Source organism: Sciurus carolinensis, chromosome 14 (genome assembly GCF_902686445.1).
Source record: "Sciurus carolinensis chromosome 14, mSciCar1.2, whole genome shotgun sequence".
In the NCBI taxonomy this organism is placed as follows: Eukaryota; Metazoa; Chordata; class Mammalia; order Rodentia; family Sciuridae; genus Sciurus; species Sciurus carolinensis.
Genome location: NC_062226.1, coordinates 84,190,980 through 84,210,647, shown reverse-complemented (window position 1 = coordinate 84,210,647; position 19,668 = coordinate 84,190,980). Strand labels below are relative to the sequence as shown.

Below are 19,668 nucleotides of genomic sequence, written 5' to 3'. Positions count from 1 at the left end.
TGCTGATTCCAAGCTTTGCTAAATGCAATAAACAAGGGAGGGTGTTAACTTTTATGTGGACTTGCTTTTCTTTTCTTTTTTTTTTTTTGGTACTGATGATTGAACCCAGGGGTGCATTATCACTGAGCCACATCTGCAGCCTTGTTTATTAATTTTTTATTTTGAGACAGGGTCTTGCTGAGTTGCTTAAGGCCTCACTAAGTTGCTGAAGCTAACTTTGAACTTACCATCTTCCTGCCTCAGCCTCCCGAGCTGCTGGGATTATAGGCATGCATTACCGTACCCAGCTTCTATGTGTTTATATTCCTGATAGCTTGCATAGTTTCTAGCTTATGGTGGGTACTCAGTAGATGTTCATGGAATTAATATGAACAAAAGACTTTGGTTATTTGACAAATTAATCTTTGTATAAGTTGAGTGGTCTCTCCATTACCAGGTAGACTAGGATTGTTTGAATATTTATGTTTTTGTTTTACCTTCTTTCTGAAAGATTTGATGTGGCCAAATTGTCAGGATAGGACTATAGTTTATGACCCTAAAAGCGGAATTGGCTAGTGAAGTAATTAAATCTGAACCTCATTGGAACTTTAGGTTTTTATACACAAGAATACTTACAAAATTACTCAACTAGTAAGTAGCCACATCTTTATTTCTAAACTATTTGCTTTTGTATTTTTTGAATGTTCATGAGCCTGTGTAAGAATGAGGTTTATTCTGCTGCTGCTTTTTAGTTTTTGTTTTTTGGGTAGTGCTGGGAATTGAGCCCAGCGCCTTTTGTCTGCTAGACATGCACCCTAGCACTGAACTATATTCCTAGACCATGATCTGTTTGAAATGATAAGTGTAAATTAGAGTGAATTCAAGTGCCTAATGAATTTTAAATATGTTGAATGTTGGATAATGTGTTCTTTTTAATTAGTACATCTCAGTTTTATACAGAATGGTGGGTTTCATTATGCATATTTGTCTGTATGTAAAAAGCAGAATTTGATCAATTTTACTCCCTCATATTCCTTTCTCTTTCCCTTCACTCCAGTGGTCACCCATGTACTTTCATGGCATCTATTTTTCCTTGTTTCCCCCTCTCCCAAGCTTCCACATATGAGGGAAAACATCTGATACTTCTCTCTGACTCTGGTTTATTTTGCTGAAAATTATATTCTCCAATTCATCCATTTTCCTGCAAATAAAATCACATATATACCATATTTTCTTTATCCTTTCATCATTGAACAGATTGTGAATTGTGTTGCTATAACCATGGGTGTGCAGGTATCTTCAGTTCCTTGTATAGCTGGATCATATGGTTAGTTCTTTTTTAGGTTTTTGAGGAACCTCCATACTGATTTCATAATAGTTGTATAAATTACATAATATATTCCCACCAACATTGATATAAGTGTTTTCTTTTTCCTCCTGTCCCTTCTAGCACTTAACATTATTTGTATTCTTGATGATTGGAGAGGCAAGGCTTATAAGGCTCAGTAGCTCAACATATGTTGTAAAAAAGCAGTTAAAACATTTAAAGTTATTTAGGTGTGAAATGGACTGGTTTCTCTTCCAGTGAGTTTGTTTGTTTATCTCTCTGTTTATTTATTAACAGCTACAGAATCCAGAAGTCCGATTTCAGCAACAACTGGAACAGCTCAGTGCAATGGGATTTTTGAACCGTGAAGCAAACTTACAAGCACTAATAGCAACAGGAGGTGATATTAATGCAGCTATTGAAAGGTTACTGGGTTCCCAGCCATCATAGCAGCACTTCTGTATCTTGAAAAAATGTAATTTATTTTTGATAACGGCTCTTAAATCTTTAAAATACCTGCTTTATTTCATTTTGACTCTTGGAATTCTGTGTTGTTATAAACAAACCCAATATGATGCATTTTAAGGTGGAGTGCAGTAAGATGTGTGGGTATTTCTGTGTTTTTCTTTTTTGGAACAGTGGGAATCAATGCTTTTTCATTTAAGGCTACTGCATGCATCAAACACTTCTGCATTTCTTGTAATTTTTTAAAAACATCACCTTTTATAGTTGGGTGAGAACAGATTTTGTCCTGCATCTGCCCATTTTATTTGCTTTTTAAACGTTAGCCTATGGTAGTAATTTATGTAGAATAAAAGCATTAAAAAGAAGCAAATCATTTGCGCTCTATAATTTGTGGTACAATATTGCTTATTGTGACTTTGGCATGTATTTTTTGCAAACAAAATGCTGTAAGATTTTACTACTGACAATTTTTGCTTTATTTGTATACTGTATGCACATTTGGGACTGCATTTCTAGAAACATATGGTGATAGGTTATCTGAGCAGAATACCCATAACCAGAAAAGTAAAAATAAGGAAATACTCTTAAAGCTTAGTGTTTCCTAATTGTATAGAATCTTACAGCATCTTTGATGAACATCTCAGCAAAAGTGCCGGATAGTCAGGTTTGTTAAAAATATAAGTAGAAAAGCTGATTCTGGTTATCTGTTTAGGGACATTTAATTGTACAGACAACATAATGTAACATTGTCTCAACATTCACAGATTGTAAATTACCTTAATCTTTGTGCAAACTGAAGGAGCACCTTAGTATACCCCAAGATGCATTCGCCTAGGTCTTTTCAGCTTCTCCCATAGGTAGTTTAACAGGCATTACAATTTGTAATTGAAATATTGCTTTCACTGAAAGTGTTGATGTTTCAGTTACTTTTAATCGCCATATAAAAATAGAACAATCTTTTGGGTTTATCGGTTTTTTCATGCACACGCAATACATGAATTTAAAATGATTTGTGAGCCACTTGTTTCTGAAGTGTTTGGATAGTTCTATTAAGAAATAGTTAAATATTGTGCTTTACAGAGACTCAGAGAAGGGAATGGGGGAGGGGGGACGAGACGGAATCTATCTTGAATTGGGCCAGCCTAAACTAAATAATACTGGCAACCAAGATTCTGTTAGGATTTCTGTGCATATAGTGTAGTCACGAAGTCTTACTCGGGGTGAAAAAGAGCCGTTTAAACAATGTTGAGTACATTTGGCTGTTCTACAGCCTTTTTCTTCCCTCCCCAAAGAAGTTCTCTTTGCCTGACTCTCAAATTGTTGGGGTGGTACATTCCTTTAGGACCAATTAAAACATAACTTTTAGGGTCAGTAATATATTTGGCTGACTCTGTTTCAGTATTCTCTTAGGTCGTTATTTCTCTCATGTACAGTTTCAGGAAATTAAAATGTTAAAGTAACCTAAAATGAGTTCAGACCAATAAAATCAAGGGAAATACAAGATGAATTCCATTATTTCTGTAAGTTGCTTGCTATTAAAAAAAGGTCAAGAGGCCAGGTTGCCCACCAGTCCATGCACTGTTCTGACACTATCCCCAGGAGGAATACATGTACAGAGGTCAGGGTGGAGGCATGACCACAGGAGGTTAAGGATGGTGTTCATGTGTCTTTACTCTTTCTGCCTTATGCCTCAGTCTGGTTTAAAGACTTTTGTATTGGTGAATGGCAGTATACAGTGTGGGACAGTGTCATAACTAATTTGATGATTTATTAATCACAAAATAACAATAAATCTCTAGCTTTTACACTTGGTTTGTCTTGCCTCTTTTGTAGAAAGATAAAGATGTTTTCTCTGTGTCTTTTCAAAGCTATTGGAGTAAATTCACCCCAGGTTTTGTCACACTTTACTCTTTAGTAATTTTTCAAGCTTCCCCAATGAAAATGTTGCATACGCTATGTAGTGTAGCTCACTGGGAAGGGATGTGATTTGGGCTCTACCCTTTTTGGTTCTGACTAGTTAATTTGACTTTGAGTAAGATATCATGATTTCTTTATTATGAATCTGGTGAGACCTAGAGGGTATCCTAGACTGGGCAGTCTTAAAATCTTAAAGTATCTTTAAGAGTGGCAGTGGCATGAGTTTTTATTTGTTACTGATGTGTTTATCTTAGATCCAAATATTTGTTGAAGAGTTCAAAATTCCACTTTCTGGTGGTGTGAAAGCCATACATATTCAGAAGAATATATACTTTACATTTTGAATTTTGATATTTCTCCAGGCTAGCAATATGTGATATGATACTCAATTTGGGATGCTAGGGAGGCAGCAGCAGCAGCAAGCCATTCCTCTTAGTCAAGCATTTAAACATGAGGGTAAAAGACCGATACTCTAGGTATATCATGTTGCTAGACTGTGATGTTTGGTAGGTTAAGTGTATTAAATGCATTTTTTACTTAATGGTGTTTTTTCCACTTATTAGATGCTTATCAGGAAGTGAGCATATTGTAAGTTGAGGAACATGTTTTTGAAATTCTTAAAAGCACTAAACAGACACTTAAAATACTATAGACCTAAACTGTTCTCATACTGAGTTGTTTAGTACAAATTGAAAATAAAGAATAGACTGGAATAGAATAGAATAACATTTCAGGATTTTATTTCCCAAGTGGAATTTGTATGATATAGCCTAAACAAAGTGTAGCAAATATTGAACAAACAAATGACAGCCGGCCTGTGTATATTCAGAATCTTTAATTTCAAACTTGGTTTAAATATAGTAATAAAAGGATGTTTTGGATTTGGAGAGACATTATTACTATGTTAACTGGTGTAAATCACTGACAAAATATAACAAAAGGTAAAAATTTGTTAGTGACAAAAGTGAAACTAGATATATAAAACCAAAAAAGATGTTATGGTTAAGGTAAGGAAATCCTGATGGTGTACTTTACTTCAGAGTTTACTATTATACTTGTTAAAAGTTATAAGAAATCCTGCAGTAGTTTGTTTGAAAGTGGTTACTCCAGACTTTGTTAATCTTCTCTGGTGTTGCACATGATATTTAGCTATTTTCTTGGGCTTATATAAGGCTTGCCATTCTTTGAGGGCTCAGTTCTGAAGTCTTTAAACTTTGCTAACCCACTGATTTTTGTATTCTGAACTAGTTTAACATTTGCCATCAACTGCTGCATTCTTCTCATTCTCCTCACAGTGCTTCTTTGATCTGTTTTGTTTTTCTTTCACTTTTCTGCTCTGAAATTGTCAGTTAAGTAACATCAAATGTCCTTCTCAGCTTCTCTATTATCTTTTCTCATAGGCATCCATTACCTCAGAAAGTTGTCATTTATTGAACATTTATTAATCTTTCCAGTTGCTTAAAGTATAGCAGTAACTACAACAAGGTTCTGTCTACATGGGACTCACATAGTAGAAAGTAGAGAGTCAGACAGTAAACAGAACGTATATATTGCCTGCCAGGAAATGATAATACTTTAGTGAAAAATTCAGCATAGTAAGGAGGCTAGGTCAGGAAGGGAGTTGGGGTTGTTCTTACATGAGATAGAGAAAGCCTCATTTACAGTGTGACATTTAAACAGAGACATCTTGGGTGTATGTGAAGAACTTGCCAAGAAGAGAGACAACTAATGAAAAAGCCCTTGAAATGTGAGCATTCTAAGTAAGTTTGTAGAACACAGGAGTTCAGGGGGCTGGGCAAAGTGATCTAGGGAGAAAGCAGTATAGAGAATAAGATTGGAGAGATGATAGGGTTGGGGGTGGCTGTGGGGTTTAACATGGTGGACTTGTTAATTTTGTGTTTTACTCCCAGCATTTGTGATTATTAGTTATGGAATTGGAGGAGAATTTGCATTTCTGACAAATTCCTAGATGAGAACCACTGAACTAGGAAACCCAGGGTAGAAGCAGGGAAACTGGTAGAGCACTAATTTAGCTCAGAGATCACAGGTGCTTGGGCTGGGTTGGTAGTAGTATGAGTACTAAATAGCAGCAAATTTGGCGTTGTTTTGAAGATAGAACCAGTCTTAAGACTTTTTAATAGTGGAGGTTTGAAGTAAAGAACAAGAGAATAGTCAAGCAGGGTGAGCAAAATAAACATGAGGAGAGTGTAAATCAGAAGTTTAGTTTTGACATGTTTGTTGAATATGCTTAACATTAATTGGGAGATAATGAGAGGGCAGTTGTAAGAACTGCAAAGCAAATGAATTGATAGTTGGAAGGTGAGAACTTAGCTCCTGAAAGAAAGCGAAGAAATTTATTCACAGGGATGAGTGTGCTCCAGCTTCATGTGCTATGACAAGGGGTTTAAAGTGGTGGGGAAAGTTTAGAGTGGACTGAAGAGATAGTGAGGCTCACAGAAATTGCAGTAATTGTAGGGAGGGGTGTGTGTTGGTGCTGTGGAAGTTTGCCTTTCTTTCAGGTTGGGAAATCCATCATGTTTGTATTCTATTGGGAGTGATCAGTGTGTGATCATTTGCACAAGAGGTGGGGGGAAGCAGTCTTAGGGGAATTGTTTTCTACCAAAAATCACAGATAGGAGTTATTGCTCATTTTTGATTCCCAATGTAGGTTTCTTTTTAAAATCTTTGTTTTTTAAATAAAATCACTTAGTTGCCTGGGCTAAGAGGGTTTCCTTGTCTTTCCAGTAGTCATTTTCTCAGCTGGGACTGCTTTTCATTGTCAGGAAAAAGTGTCTTTGTGTATCCATTTGAACTACTCTTCGTGGGCAACCCTTTCTGCAGTAGTGGAAAAGCACCTCCTTTCTAACATTTCTGTTTTGGTGAGATTGAGTAGAATGGAATTGAGATTTCCTCTAGAACTATGACAGTGGTGGAACATATTCTCAGTTTGTAATCCCAATCTATATGTGTTAATGTTTGTTTTTCTAATTAAAACACAACTGGTCTAGACAGCCTACTCCTGTCTTGCTTTACTCCATTCTGCCTTAGAATACTGGTAGGCATGGATAGGGGCTCTAATTTTTCTTCAAAAAGCCAAAGGTGAGTGAATGTGGAGCCAGATTATTTAATGGGCACATAATCACTTATGCATTCATACTAGATTTGATTTATTGGTTCTTTTTAGTTATATGTGACAATATAATCTGTTTTGATATATTTATACAAACATGGAATATATCTTATTCTAATTAGGATCCCAGTCTTGTGGACGTACATGATGTTGAGATTCATTGTGGTGTATTCATATGCGTACATAGGAAAGTCATGTCAGATTTTTTCACAGACTAGTTTTTTTTTTTTTTTAAAGAAAAGTTATTCAAACATATTCTTCACTCCTTACTTGCCAGAGAGGGGAGGGAATTTCTGCGGTTAGGTGTTGTCTAAGTTTCATAACCAAATACTCCATAAGTTGATGGTTTAGAAGCAAGTCAAACCCCCTCCCAAACTCCCTACCCCACTTGATACTGGGGAATGAACCCAGGGCCTTAAGTATACTAGGCAAGTGCTCTCTCCACTGTGTTACATCCCCATCATTTATTTTGTTTATGAATGAGCATTTTTAGCAGGACTTCGTAAATATAGCTATGGTGATTTGCCCGGGTGTGGAGAATTTACTTTGAAGAAGGGTCATTTATATGGCTTTAGGTGCATGCTTTCATCTGAGAGTGTAATCAGGATCTTAATCTTAATTCAGGGCTGCTTGTGCTTCTGTACAATGTTGTGAATGGATTTCAAGAGCAAATGCTTAAGAAAATGGAAGCTGCCATCTTTGAAATCCTAGACCCAGTGTCACATTTCTCCCATATCTAATAGATAAGCAAGTCTTAGCTTGTCCAGATTTAAGAGGAGAAGTTAGAGACCCCATTGCTTGATGGGAAGACTATGAAAGAATTTGTGAACATCTTAATCCACCACACATTTTAATCCCAGTAGGAGAAAAATGATGAGCACAGTTTTCTACTTAACGGTTCCTTTCTAAGAAGAGTCATGACTCAGCTGCTTGTTGAATATAGTAGAAGGAACAGGTTATACTTGACTTTGAGTACTGTTCTCTGGGAAACAGTCTGTGTAAAAGAAGCATACATTCTAGCCTACTTCTTCCATGTGGCAGGGAGTTTAGGAAGATGGGCATGACCCCTGTAGGGAAGGCCTTTGACTTGTATTTTTCCTTTTCAAAAAACTGGTAAAATACCCATGATACAAAATCTACCATTATAGTTATTTTAAAGGGTACGATTCAGTGGCATTAAGTACATTTACAGTATTGCATCATCACTATCAGCTAGAACTTTTTCATTACCCAAAATGAAACCCTGTAGCCATTCTTTTCTATTCTCCCCTCACTCCAGTTCTGGCATCTGCCAGTTTGCTTTGTCTCTGCATTTATGTACTCTGCAAGGTTCATATATAATATATGTCTTCATGTCTGGCTTCTTTCACTTAGCGTGTTCCTGAGGCCCATCCATATTGTGCAGTGTGTTTGATTTCATGGCTGAATGATATTTCTTCATATGTATTTGCCACATTTTACTTATTTTATCTGTTGATGAACATTTCACTAATTTGCCTGTTGTGAATAATAGTTCAGTGAACATTGGTGTACACGTTTGAATTTGTTTTCAGTTTTTTGGGATATGTACCTTGGAGTGGAATTGCTGGGTCATATGGTAATTCTATTTTTAGATTTTTGAGATAGAGCTGCTAAATTATTTTCCACAGGGCCTGTATCTCTCTCCCCACCCTTTTTAATGCAGCTCTGAACATTGAAACCAGGGGTGTTCTACCACTGAGCTATATCCCCAACCTATGTTATTTTTTATTTTTGAGACATGGTCTTGCTTAGTTGCACAGGCTGACTTTGAACTTAAAATCTACCTCAGTGTCCTGAGTAACTGGGATGACAGTTGGTGCACCACTGTACCCAATGGATACATACCATTTTTAATTCTTGCCATCAGTTTCTATGTCCTTGCCATTCTGGTAGGTGTGAAGTGGTATCTCCTTGCAGTTTTGATTTGCATTTCCCTAATGAATTAACAGTGATAAGCATTTTTCCATCTGTTCATTGGCCCTTTGTCTATCTTTGGAGAAATGTCTATTTAAGTTCTTTGCCCATTTGTGATCTAGTTTTTCTGTTTTTCTTTGTTGTGCTTTTTTTTTTTTTTTTTTTTTTTTGCGGTGCTAGGGATTGAACCCAGGGCCTCATGCTTGCAAGGCAAGCACTCTACCAACTGAGCTGTATCCCCAGCCCAATAACTTTATTTTATTTTTATGTGGTGCTGAGATAGAACCTAGTGCCTCACACATGCTAGGCAAGTGCTCTGCCACTGAGCCACAACCTCAGCCCTGTTGTACTTTTTATGTCATAGCTAAGACTCCATGGCCAAATCCAAAATCACAAAGATTTTCACCTATGTTTTCCAAGTTTATGATTCTAGTTCTAGATCACCGATCCACTTGAGTTATTTTTGTTTAATTTGTAATTGGTCTGTGGGTCTGGATTTGCAAGGGGAAGACTAGAATATTTCACCCGTTCCCACCCCCACTATTCAAGGGGAAAAAAAAAAAGAACAAGGACAAACAATGCATCAAAGAAAACAGGATTACTGGATGTTGAAATGGTGCTGGTGACATTCCCAGATCATCTTGGAATGACCAAATAGAGGTGTCCAGTGCTTGCCTCATTCACAAGTTAGAATCAAAACAATGAATGAATAGTTGCATTTCAAGGGAAGTGACTGAGGAAGAACATTGGCTCTCAGCAAGGAACAGATGGGAACCTTGTAGTGCATGGAAAACTGTAGTTGATTGAGCTTGCAGCTGATACTCCTTGGGATCTTAACCTTTACCTCCTTGAACCTTTATAGTCTTGTCATGTGCCTCAGGGCCTTGGTATTACTTGCTTGCATCTTCAAATCTTCTGTTGTCCTTCTTGGCAAAATGCATGTTCCTCAAGAGTTTGGGGGGTTATACCCTTAAGAGATTCATATCTTTGTGATTGGGGTTTCTTTATGCCATTTTTAGGACTGATTTTATGTGGTATTGTTCTTGGACTTGGCCACATCTTAACTGTAACCTGTGGCTCCCTAAATATCTGGATCCAAAAAAGGAAACAACATTTTTATACTAATAACAATACTAATAACAAACTGGCTGAAAGAGAAATAAAAAATGTAATGCTGTTCATGGTAACTTCAAAACTAACAAACACTATGATAAATTTGACAGTGAAAATTACAGTGAAGAAGGAAATTAAAAAGAACACACAAAACAATGGGAAAACATCTCATGCTTTAGATTGGAGGAATTGACATTCTTAAAATGTTCTTACTACCCAAAGCAATGTGTAGATTCAGCATCAACATACCAATGTTGTTTTTAACAGAATTAGAAAAAAACATAAAATGGATATGGAATCAGAAGATCCAGAATAGCCAAAGCAGTCCTGAGCATCCCCCCAAAAAACAAACACAAAACCAAAGCTGGAGGTAGCATAGTCAGTATCTGACTTCAAAATATAGTACAAAACTGTAGTGATCAAAACTGCATGTTAACCGGCATAAAAACGTGAGAAGATGGAACAGAATAGAAATTTGAAAATTAATCAGTCTTTTCAACCAACTGATTTTTCAAGAAAGGTGCCAAGAGGGTACGTTGGAGATAGGATAGTCTCTTCAATACATGCTGGGAAATCAGAGTATATGTATGTGCAGATGAATGAAACTTGCCCCTTCTCATTATGTACAAAAGTCTATTCAAAATGGATCAAGGATCTAAATGTAAGACCCCAAATTATTAAACTGCTAGAAGAAAACATAGGGGAAATACTAACAAGATGTTGGGCTAGGCAGAGATTTTTTTTTATAAGATTCTAAAAGCACAAGCAATAAAAGCAAAACTGGACAAATGGGATTATATTAACCTAAGAAGCTTTTACGCAGTAAAGAAAACAGTTAAGAAGTGACCTAGAGAATGGGAGAAAATATTTGAAATTATTCATATGACAAAAGGTTAATACCCAGAATATGTAAGGAATTCAATGGAAAAAAATTAAAAATGGGCAAACGATCTGAATAGACATTTCTTTTTTAATTTAATTTTTAAATATTTGTTCTGTTTATACATGACAATGTACTTTGACATATTATATACATATGTGGAGTACAACTGCATATTGTTGTATGTGATGTGAAGTTACATTGGTCATGTATTCATACATGAACATAGGAAAGTAATATCCTATTCATTATACTGTCTTTCCCTGAATAGACATTTCTTTAAAGAAAATACAGAAATGGCCTAAAGCTATATGAAAAATGCTCAATATCACTAGTCATCAGAGAGATGCACATCAAAACTTTAATGAGATACCATCTCATAAAAGGTAGAATGGCTATTATCAGAAAGACAATGCTGGTGAGGATGCAGAGAACCCAATGCACTACTGGTGGGAATGTGAATTAGTATAGGCATTGTTGAAGATGGGAGTTCTTCAGAAGACTGAAAAATAGAACTACCCTATGAACCAACAATCCTATTGGTATATATTCAAAGGAAATTAAATCATATCAAGGAGATACCTGCATACTTGTGTTTATTTCAGCCCTACACAACCAAATATAAAATCATCCTGAGCTGTCTTATCAGTGGATTAATGGATAAAGAAAATGAGGTATATTTACATGAAAACTATTCAGACATGAAAAAGGATGAAATCCCCTTTCATTTGCAACAACATGGAGGGAATTGGAGGACATAATGTTAAGTGGAACTAGGTACAAAGATTGCATGTTCTCATTTGTGGAAACTTAAAAAGTTGATTACATAAAAGTAGTAAACAGGTCACTAAAGGATAAGAAGGATGGGGGAGAGTAACAGCAAAAGGGTGGACCATGGGTACCAAAATAGAGGGAAACTCGTTCTAACGTTCTGTAGCACAGTAGAGTAACTATAGTCTACAATAGCTGTACATTTCCTAGAGAAGAGTTGGAAGTTTCCCAACACAAAAATAGTATTTGAGGAGATGGAAATGCCAATTATCTTGATTTCATCATTGTATAAAATTGTAATACTGTACCCAGTGTGTAAGTACAAATACGTCAATTTAAAAATCAATAAAAAAATGTTGCTGGTTGTAAACAATACTTTGACCACCCTGAACTCTGGTTTTCACAGAACAATCTTGGAAGTTCTGTATTTCCTTTTCTCATTGCTTTCTCCATCATACTCCCATACATGACCACCCAAAATGACTATTCTCTTGAAGATATGATTTGTGTCATATCCTCAGTCACTAGGCCTACTGTGCACCTCTTCACTGTATGCCTTGTGAACACTGATCCCAATTTTAAAGTGGAACTGTTAGAAGTCCCAGCATCACATATGCATAGGCAGTGGGTGCAAACAAGCCTCGTAATGGCATGTGGGTGAAATGTTTATGGAGAAGATATGTGAGTGATACTGATGATTTCAGTTCAAAGGAGAAAGACATGAAACATTGATGACACAGTGAGGCAAGTAGATGGTGATAGTTTTGTAGGCATCCTTAAGAAATTGAAGCATTAGTTGAGAGTTACAGAGAATTTTAGTCAGCAAAGGAGGCATGGTAGTTCTCAAGCCATGCTCCACATCTGAATCAACTATAGAGATTAAAAGATTTGTTCTCTCTGGGTGAAGCTCAGGCATGATTTCTTTTAAAAAGTTCCCAGAATGATTGCCATAAGCTACCAACATTGAGAACCATTGATTTAAAGGAAATGGGAATTTATCAGTGATTTAAAGCAATGCTTCTCAAATTGTACACAAATCACCTGGGATCTTGTTAAAATGCATGTTCTGATTCAGAAACTAACTAAAAAAGTATTCAAGACAAATGTGAAGCACTGAAACCATAAAACTCTTAGAAGAAAACAGATGCAAATTTTTGTGTCCTTGGTTTTGTTCAGTGGTTTCTTAGATAGGACACCAAAAACTCAAGCAACCAGTGAAAAAATAGGTAAGTAGTACTTCACTGTACTTAAAAACTTCTGTGCTTCAGAGGAGATAATCATAAAAGTAAAAAAATCCAGAGAGTGAACAATATTTGCAATTCATATATATGACAAAGGACTGATTCATCTCAATAAAGACAAGTCAACAACAAAAGAATCCCTTAAAATAGAACTGAAGAAAAATACTGTTTCTTCAAATATAAACAGGACAATAAGCACATGAAAAGATGCTCCACATCATGAAACCATAGGTGGTACCACTTTGCACTTACAAGGATGGCTTTAATCACAAGGACCAACCAGTAAATGTGAGGATGTGAAGATATTGGAACCCTCTTCCCTTGCTGGTGAGAATGTAAAGTACTGTGGCCACTTGGAAAATAGTTGAACAGTTTCTCAAAAAGACTTAACTGTGGAGTTAAGTCATTTCCACTGTTTGGTTTGTATGTATCCAAGAAATACAAGAACATGGTTCTTCAAAAACTTGAACATGAATGAATATTCATAGCAGCATTATTTTTAATAGCCAAAAGGAGAAACTATCCAAATATCTATAAATGCATGGATTTTTAAAATGTAGCATATCCATACAAAAAAATACTGTTCAGCAACAAAAAGGAATGAAATACTGATACAGGCTAAGCAGGGGCAGACTTTTCTTTCTTTCCTTCCTTCCTTCCTTTCTTTCCCTCCCTCCCCCCTTCCTTCCTTCCTTTCTTTCCCTTCCTCCCTCCCTCCCTTCCTCCCTTCCTTCCTTCCTTCCTCTCTCTCTTCCTTTTCTTTCTTTCTTTCCTTCCTTTCTTTCTTTCTCTTTTCTTTTCTTTCAACTCAGGCCCTGGGTGCTCCCTGGACATATGTGTTGGTTGGTGTTGGATGTGATAGATAACTTCTCAAGGTCTTTTCATTTCCACTTAGCTTATCCACAAGAATCCTACTACAGAAGAGAAAGTGGTATATGTCCTGAGACATTAACCCACTACTCCATGTCAGTATAATCAATTCAGTGAAAATGGGATAGTAACCTTGCATGTATCATTCTCCCTAAGTCCAGAGTTCCCCTTTTCCCTCCCCCTGCTACTGGGAATTGAACACAGTACCTGGCAAATGCAAGGTAAGCACTCTACCACTGAGCTATATCCCTATTCCTTTTGATTTTATCTTGAAACAGGATCTCACTAAGTTACTTAGGCTGACCTTGAATTTGGAATCCTTGGACTTGGGTCATCATGGCCAACTTTCTTCTTTCTTACATGTGAGCATATACAGTGGGGAATATTAATCTAATGAAGCAATTATTTGTAATCCTAGAGGAAAATTTGGCTCAGATTTCACTTTGTGGGATTTTTCAATTTTTTATTTTTATTTTTTGCTTCAACGGACTTTAGAACCTAGTCTTGCCATAATGTATACTGCAATATCACTCTGGAAACCCTACCAAATTCTTAACCTCTTGCAAAGGAATGTTCAAGTTAAACCCTCCCATCTGAACTTGCTGCTTCTCCTGAAGATTTGTGTCCCCAGCAAATTCAAATCAAGGCCTAAAATACCTTAGTGACAACAAGAAAAAGAGAAGCAATACTTTTCATCCAGGAGTTAGCCTGGTTTTAAATCTAAGTCTCCGTGTCCACCTAAACATAAACATGAACACAGGACACCTCCATCACAAGGCTGCTCCGCAGCCATGATGAATCAAGACAAAGACCATGCTGTAGTCATGTCCAAACAGCTGAAAAACATGAACACTGTTCCCATCACAAAAGTGACCAAATACAGTTGCACCTTATACTTCACTTCCTTCCTTTCGTACTATGACTGACACCTAGTCATCTCCCAGTTCCTGAAGGCATCCTTTTAGTGAGCCCTGTTTCTTTGAACTCTCCCCAAAATAACCCATCATACATTCAGATCTTCTTTAGTTCCTTTTAACATCTTACTGAGATTCCCCCCACAGTTCTTGAAGGATATGTTCTTTACAGTAAACCCAACTTGTTCAATACAGGTGAGTTCCTGCATTATGTGGAGCTGAGTAGTGACTTCCCTATTTGAATTAGGATTGCACTTCTCATTTTGTCAGCCTTTACGGTCTCTCACAAACCACCAATGTTGTGGTTTGGTACCCCCTGCCCCCATGTCTTCTGGGCATTCAAGTTTTTGCATGTCCTTTCATGGACTAACATGGTTTGAAGATATTTTCCCCAACACCATCACCATCTGATTGAGTCCTTGTTTAGGTATGTGTTAGATACTACACAAAGGCGGAGTTCAGTTTCCACAGACTCCAAAATAGATTGCTGGGGAAAAATGGCTGGAAGAATTGAAGATCATTGGGAAATTGGCACCAGCCAGCATGCACATCTGACATTCTGTGAAGCTGGTCCAAACAACTCTGTGTCAGTGCTTCAACGCTGCTTATATGCCGAATGTCCAGTCTAATTCTACTTCTTTGGTAATTGCTAGGCACTCATACTTCCCATAATCCAGTTTATAACCTGACTTCAATTATTTTGAATAAATGAATTTGCTGTTCAGTGAAGGGAAAATACATTTGCATGTCACCATTTCAGAAAATTAAAATCCCCGGTCAGTCATTTCTTTAAGCCAACTTATTTCAATTTCCTCCTTGGTTTTGCACTCCAATCACTGGGAAAAAAAAAAAAAAGTGATCATTAAAGCAAGCTCTGGAGAGTCACTGCAAATGAGCACTGAACCCTGGAGGTGCCTTGTGACTCCCTCTACAGGTGTCTTGTCCATAGTTCCCCAGAGAGTTTATGGCAGTGCCTTTTTTGGTATCCCATGCTCCCTGGTCCTCATCCCAGATGTTGCTTAATTTAACCTGGCCAAGGTATAGTGGGAAACTCCAGCAGGAGTTAAGAAGGAAGTTACCAAAGCCAAAACCCACAATTCACATTCTTACAAGGGGTTTGCAACCCCCCCACCTGCACCCTGCAGTCTGAAGAGCCACAATGGGAGCTTATGGCCACACTCCTTTAGATTCCCAGGGATGGCAAGTATAACAAGATCTAGAATTTGTGTCAGGTTTTGGTCTCAGTACTTGGCATATTTTAGCTCAATTCTCACAATTTATGAGGCAGATGTTATCCTCACTATATAGGAGAGGAAAATTAATCCAGAATTCTTCAGTACTGGGAAGGGTGATTAGGTTAGCTGTAGAGAGCCCTGCAGAGGGAATGGCAAGTGGTGGTTGCAGTGCTGGGGAAATCTTTCATTTTCTTTTTTCTTTTTTCTTTTTTTTTTTTTTTTTTTTTGAGCCACTATAAACTGTTCTCATCTTGGTCTTCTCAGGTCAGAGGGGCTGACTGGGGAACAACATTCCCCTGTTCCCAGTTCAAGGTCATGCTCCAACCCTTGGTGGCTTGCTGTGTCCTCCCTGGCCACAAGAGGGCAGTACTAGCCCAGCTGGTGGCTGCCTTGTGGTCACATTTGGGAAGGACAGAGCAGTGGTTCTCAACCTATCAGATTCAATGGCTCCTTTCTTTTTTTTTTTTTTTTTTTTTTTTGGGTGCTGGGGATCGAACCCAGGGCCTTGTGCTTACAAGGCAAGCACTCTACCGACTGAGCTATCTTCCCAGCCCCTCCTTTCTTTTTTAAAACAACTATTTCCTGATGCCAAGTTTACAATCTCAAAATGAAATTAATTGCTAATAATACTAATTGCAAGTAATTATGATGCCTTAACTCTTAATATAAAGGAGACGTAAAAGGAATGTAACCTAATATTTCGGTATGTACTGCTTGGACACAACCACCCCAGATGACCACAGTGGGATAGTTAAATGCTTGTGCCCATTGGTGGATCTCTGTGAAAGGAGAATGAAAACGTAAGTGGATGTAGGTATATTGTGTTGGTGACTACACCATGACTTTTTGAAATGGTAACAAATCTTGGTGAGGTTAAAAATACAATGGAATACTATTTCCCTTTATATGTGAAGTTATTGTATTCTTGGAAATTTCAGTGTATATTAAAACTTTATTCAAATTATTTTCATGTAGAAAATAGGTCTGCTCTGCTACAGTAAGCAGGCTTGCTGGACACAGTGGCACACTCCTGTAATTCCAGCGACTCAGCAGGCTTAGGCAGGAAGATGGTAAGTTTGAGGGCAGTCTGGACAACTTAGACTCTGTTTCAAAATGAAACATAAAAAGGGCTGGAGAGGGGCTAGGGCTGTAGCTCAGTGGTAGAGCACTTACCTAGCATATGTGAGGCATTGGGTGTGATCCTCAGCAAGAATCAATAACTAAAAGGTATAAAAAATATAACATTGTTTAAAAAGAAGGGAATGGGAATGCAGCTCAGTGATTGAGCACCCCTGGATTCAACCCAGTATGTGGAGAGGGGAGGAAATTAGAGTTTCACTTTGTAATTCATGAATGTCCAACAGAATATTTGGAAATCCTTTTTTTTTTTAAATTTATTTTTATTGTAAACAAATGGGATACATGTTGTTTCTGTTTGTACATGGAATAACAGCATACCATTTGTGTAATCATACATTTACATAGGGTAATGATGTTTGATTCATTCCGTTATTTTTTCCTTCCCCCCACCCCTCCCACCTCTCTTTTCCCTCTATACAGTCCCTCCTTCCTCCATTCTTGCCCCCCTCCCACCCCTCATTATGTGTCATCATCTGCTTATCAGTGAGATCATTCGTCTTTTGGATTTTTGAGATTGGCTTATCTCACTTAGCATGATATTCTCCAATTTCATCCATTTACCTGCAAATGCCATAATTTTATTATTATTTATGGCTGAGTAATATTCCATTGTGTGTGTGTGTGTGTATGTATATATATATATATATATACCACAGTTCTTTATCCATTCATCAATTGAAGGACATCTAGGTTGGTTCCACAGTCTGGCTATTGTGAATTGAGCAGCTATGAACATATGTTGTGAAGAACTGCCATATACTGCCTGCTACATGGCAGTACCTGTTGTCTCCCATTCATAGCCATCATTGTGGCTACTAAAGATGTCAGGACAGCTTTCCAACACAGCCCCCAGCGGAGGTGCCTTCCTCACAGAAAACCACTGGCTTTGTGGTTCTAGAGGGCTGGAACAACTGACCTGCACTTGGAGATACCAAAGTTTTCCAGATGTTGCCAGACTGGAATAGGAACCTATTATCTGTGCCTGCTTCTGTCACATATTTGCTTGTTCAGACTCCTGCTTCTTGAGGACAGGTTCCACCTTAATTTCTGCCCTCACCCCACAGTACCCTTCCTGAGAGTGGGGGCTGCTGAATAAACCAAGATGTGAACCTTCATTTCTGCCAGCCACTACTTGGGGTTCTGCCTCCAGTCTACCTTTACAGCCTCGAAGGGGCTATCTAGAAACTAGAAAGGCAGCTCACAAAGCACAAATCATAGTCAAAGGTGTCTTCAAATTCAGAATGGCCAAAGAACACAGCCTATATCTCAGTAAGTTCCACATAGCCTTCTGGCCTCCAGCTTGGGAATAGATTAGTGCTTCATCTTGGGTGAAGATGAAGCAGCTGGCTTGCTCTTAGGTACTATATTAAAAAATATTTATCCTCAGTGTGAGATGAATGGAAACTACTCAGGCCTGCTGCCTCCCTCCCTCTGCTTATCTCCAAGTGAGATGGAGCCCGCTCCTGACCTGGAGTTGTGCCTCTCCTCAAACTTTGTGGTGCATTTGCTGGACTGATTTTTTTTAAAGTTCCTTTTTTAAAAAAATAATGTTAGTGTATTTATGTATGTATGTATTTATATGCAGTGCTGAGGACCGAACCCAGTGCCTCACACTTGCTAGGCAAATGCTCTACCACTGAGGTACAGCCTTAACCCTGATATTTTTTATTGAGATAATTTGCATACCATCAAATTCATCACTGTAAAATACACTTCAATAGTTTTTAGTATATTCCACTACATTGTGCAAACGCTACTGCTATCCAGGTCCAGAACATTTCCATCACCCCCAACAAGAAACCTTGAACCTTTTAGCAGTTAGTCCCAATTCCCACTTTATTCTATAGTAACCCACTAATATGCTCCTATGAGCCCCAGGCTCCCTGGTGAGAGGTGCTGGTACAGTAGGCTTGTAACAGGTGGGAAAGCGTCCATATGTTTTACTTCTTCAAGTGATTGATTCTAACATGCATTTGAGGTTGAGAACCACTGCCTTCCTCTACTTTTCCTTTTTTTGTCACTATGACAGAGGGTCCAGGACTCAGAATGGTAGTCAAACTGTGGAACAGCTGTGGAGGTCTGGTCCAAATTTTGTCAAGGAATGAGCTTTGGCTTCTATTATGGGAAGGGTGCTGGGGGTTGGGCACAGTCTACTCAGAACATGTCTTTCTGCAGGTCTAAATCCCTATTCTCAAGGACCCTGCCACATCCACCCTTGCTCATGAGGATGACAGCCTGAGAATACAAGATGCCTTATCTTTCCACTCCAACTTAAGTCGCCTGAGAGCTAGGCTTTCTGTTGCCATCCTTAAACTCTCCAGAATGCCCATCACAGCACATAGGGGACTAAGTACAATGGGTTCATTGATGCCATCTTGCAGGGGAGCAAGGTTTCGTCTATCTGGAGTATGTTATTTGGATAAATTTAAGTGCCTGGATTCTGAATATGAGGGTTGATGCAAACTGAAGCCAGACAGGAGGTGCTCCAAATACCTTGGCAGGGAGAAAAATCCAAGGCTTCACACTTTTTTACAGAAGAGCCATCTACTCAAAACTGCCCTTTTGAAAGTTCCCCAGTAAGCTATTGAGTCTGAGGCTCGTGAGTCTGAGACTGCATGCCCTTGTAAAAGAAAACAAATAATTGGTTCTAAAACTTACTCTGGCCAGAGCTAACCAGGGGCCTGCAGGCAGTGGCTGGGTTCTGTGGTTGGGACAGAGGGATAAAGCATCTTGGGAGCCTGGGTGGAAGAA

The 19,668-nt window shown here is 38.0% G+C and overlaps 1 protein-coding gene across 2 annotated transcripts in view; it reads left to right on the top strand.

The window, feature by feature from the left end:
- Positions 1-6,704, top strand: part of Ubqln1 (ubiquilin 1) — a 47,048-nt gene extending 40,344 nt beyond the window's left edge. For both annotated transcript variants that reach the window (XM_047524307.1, XM_047524306.1), the window contains one exon: positions 1,604-6,704. In XM_047524307.1, the coding sequence (XP_047380263.1) occupies positions 1,604-1,756 (153 nt within the window). In that variant the 3' untranslated portion in view covers positions 1,757-6,704. The remainder of the gene's footprint in view (positions 1-1,603) is intronic.
- The last annotated feature ends 12,964 nt before the right edge of the window (positions 6,705-19,668 follow it).